This window comes from Triticum aestivum, chromosome 1B (genome assembly GCF_018294505.1).
Source record: "Triticum aestivum cultivar Chinese Spring chromosome 1B, IWGSC CS RefSeq v2.1, whole genome shotgun sequence".
Lineage (NCBI taxonomy): Eukaryota > Viridiplantae > Streptophyta > Magnoliopsida > Poales > Poaceae > Triticum > Triticum aestivum.
Genome location: NC_057795.1, coordinates 428452167 through 428455634, shown reverse-complemented (window position 1 = coordinate 428455634; position 3468 = coordinate 428452167). Strand labels below are relative to the sequence as shown.

General features: G+C 49.5%; 1 protein-coding gene across 1 annotated transcript; it reads left to right on the top strand.

Annotated features, from left to right (window-relative positions):
* Positions 1-1486: 1486 nt before the first annotated feature.
* On the top strand, positions 1487-2877 carry LOC123128934 (protein G1-like9). Its single transcript, XM_044549057.1, has one exon. The coding sequence runs from the start codon at positions 1760-1762 to the stop codon at positions 2609-2611; it is 852 nt and encodes a 283-aa protein (XP_044404992.1). The 5' UTR covers positions 1487-1759; the 3' UTR covers positions 2612-2877.
* The last annotated feature ends 591 nt before the right edge of the window (positions 2878-3468 follow it).

The window sequence follows — 3468 nt, the reverse complement described above, 5'->3', positions numbered from 1 at the left end:
TCCGTTTTGATGCGACGTGCCAATAAGAGGTTTGCCTCGAACCACGATTCGAATAAGTAATGGCTGACGTGTGCAATGTGAGGGTGGTGACACTTCAGTAAATTCTGAGGCTGACGTGTGCAATGTGAGGCTGACGTAGGGTTTTACCTCCATAGAGAGGGCCCGGGCCTGGGTAAATTATGTATGTGTTCTCTCTTCTTACCCATCGACCCGATCTAACAGCTCGGGCCACCCTACCCGAGATCTGCCCTTTTTGACGCAGACAAGCCCTAAGATCGCCTACTTCATCATGATCTACCCCGAATGAGGCTACACCTTTGTTGTCGGAAGCCGTGATGGCATAGGTTTGTTGCTCATTCGTGGAGCCTTAACGGGCATAGTCCTTTGTGGATCTCGCAACCGGGATCTCCATGATCCTAGAATCTTGATGGTTCGAAACCTCCATCAATATGGAGTACGATAGCGCCAACAATCCGAACCACGGAAAAAATCTTCGTCGAGTCTCTCTGTGTTTGTGTTCTCCTAACTTCACCATTTGCTTATGCTAGTTATTTTCTTCTGTTGCTTTACTTTTGTAGACTTGCATGGGTGTTTATGGACCACCACTGGAAAGGCTTAAAATTGCCAAAACCATTCACCCAATAGTTGCTAGATTATAATCACTAGTTACGAGAGGCGGGTTATAGCCACTAAGTTACCAAGTTATAGTAACTTGATTACCATATTACTACTATTAGTTATCTCCTCCCCTGAATTTCGCGGGGTGGGCCTCTTCTCCTCTCTAATCTTCAATCAAAAACTGCCACGTAGCATAGAATCCGTAAAATCCGTCCGTGAGTCTAGCATTACTCATGAAAAAAAGTATCATCACAAGGCAAAGCATGCACACCTATGCTATTTGGACTCTGATATATCAAATATCGCGCCGTATATCTATAAGCTAGCGGGGGGGTCATACGCGACACCTCATCGTACCCTGCTAGATCACTTTTCTCAGCTTCAACAATAAATCCAAAAATGTAAATGCCAAAAAGAACAAAAGCAGCAATGAAATGAAACAAAAGCATACATAGGCAACAAAAAAGTAGTCTACTCAACCTGGAAGCGGAAGCATCACGAAAACTAGTAGCAGGAAAGCCATTGAGCACGGTCGCAAGAACAACAGGGACACGATCTTTTTCAAAAAAGAAAAGAAGAGACTAGAGGGTGAACCCTCTGATTTCAACCCCAAGAAAAGCGTCATCTGTGTACAGAGGGTTCAGGGGTATGCATGCAGGAATTAATTAAACATAACCGTAGGCTGCATGGTGGGATACTTATTTCTGAAGATACGAATAAAAAGCCGAGGGCCGGGGAAAAAGAAATGTTTTTGCAAAGAGAAAGGAACAACAAGGACGGGTACTTATTATGCCGAACACTAAGAACCATGATTATATAAAGAAATGATAATAGCTCGCCTCGATCGACACTCGACAGTGTGTAGTGGAGACGCTATTAACGCAACCAAAGACAAAAGCCGCAAAGGATTCCACACACCAACACCAACACTGCCAACAAGTCTTCTTCTACCTCCCCCCTGAACCCATTCCATTCCCTTCTCTCTCTAGCTGCCTAGCCAGGTAGCTTCTCTCTCTCTCCTCCACGCTCCTGCCGACAAAAACAAGAAACGACGTAGCAGAGAGAGAGAGAGAGAGAGAGAGAGAGAGACCACTGGTAGCCAAGGGTGGGAGAGAAGCAGGCGTGCCGCTGCCGATCGACTATGGAGCCGGGCCCCGACGCGCCTCGCGGCGAGGGAGCGAGCGCGCCGGAGGAGTCTGGACCGTCCTCATCCTCGGTGGCCGTGGAGAAAGCTGAAGAGCCACAGGCACAAGCGCAGCCGCCGGAAGGAGGAGGCCAGCAAGCCGCAGTGCAGGAGCACCTGCAGCCGCAGCCGCTGTCGCAGCAGCCGCCTGTGCCGGCGGGGCTGAGCCGGTACGAGTCGCAGAAGCGCCGCGACTGGAACACCTTCCTGCAGTACCTGCGCAACCACAAGCCGCCGCTGACGCTGGCGCGGTGCAGCGGCGCGCACGTCATCGAGTTCCTCAAGTACCTGGACCAGTTCGGCAAGACCAAGGTGCACGCCGACGGCTGCGCCTACTTCGGCCAGCCGAACCCGCCGGCCCCGTGCGCGTGCCCGCTCCGACAGGCATGGGGCAGCCTCGACGCGCTCATTGGCCGCCTGCGCGCCGCCTACGAGGAGTCAGGCGGCCGCCCCGAGTCCAACCCCTTCGCCGCGCGCGCCGTGCGCATCTACCTGCGCGAGGTGCGCGAGGCGCAGGCCAAGGCTCGCGGGATCCCCTACGAGAAGAAGAAGCGCAAGCGCGGCAGCACGTCCGCCCCCTCGGCGCCGCCTCCCGTTGTCACCGCCGCGGAAGCGGCAGCGACCTCCGGAGGCGGCGAGGACAACGACGACGAGCCGTCACAGTCCGCTGAGCAACAGCACACAACGCCAGCGTCTCCTCCGACTAGAAGTAGTAGCGCCGGCGCTACTAGTACCACCGCAGCGGCGGCAGCAACGACGACGACGACAACGAGAGGGAAGGAGAAGGAAGCGGCAGAAGGATCAGCGTGATAAGTGTAGACCATCAAATTACCCTTTTGATTATTCCATCACATCCAAATTCTAATCCCTGCACCATCATAATTTTAGTTGTTTGTTATTATAATTACTGTGCTGTTATGATTTGTTGGATATATATATAAGAGAGAGGTCTAAGTAGTTCGTATAGGATCATGATATGACGGGGTACATCATATCATCAAAGAAAATCCGTGCATGAAAACTTGATAAGAAATAATTAATCTTCCAAATAGGTGAAAGAGATAACTTTCTTTGCTAAGTTTGTTCTGCTCAATCACGCTCCACTGTTTGTTGATTTGGGTGCAATAGGGACACATTGATATGAATGCCTAGCCCTATAGGTCCTGCTGATTAGCAACCCAACAAATTTGTCTTAGTGCCTTCCCTAATCGTGGTCATTATTATACTCCATATTTTCTCTCCATTTTCTTGGTCCCATTCATCACGCTTTCAGTCTCAACGGACACTCTTCGGAAAGGGACGTACATATTTCTGAACAGTGGCTGATGAGGCCTCAGTTATATATACAGTTTCATACAGCATTAGCTGAGATGTCCTTGCACATGGAAGAAAATTAAGAATTTTTTCTTTGACTTCGGAGACAATGAGCAGTACTCTTAACAACACTTGTGTGATTTAACAATTTTCATGTGGTCTGTGAAGTGTATGAACACAGGGAGGTATGCACATACACGAAAAGTAGCACATCACATGTCGGTATCGATACGTATAAATCAGTATAACATAAGCTTTCTCGAATCCATATACTTTCTTATGTTGTCATCTTACTTCTTTTTCAAGTGCAATGCCGTCCCTCTCGTCTTTTCCTTTCGGTTTCCTTCTGTTTT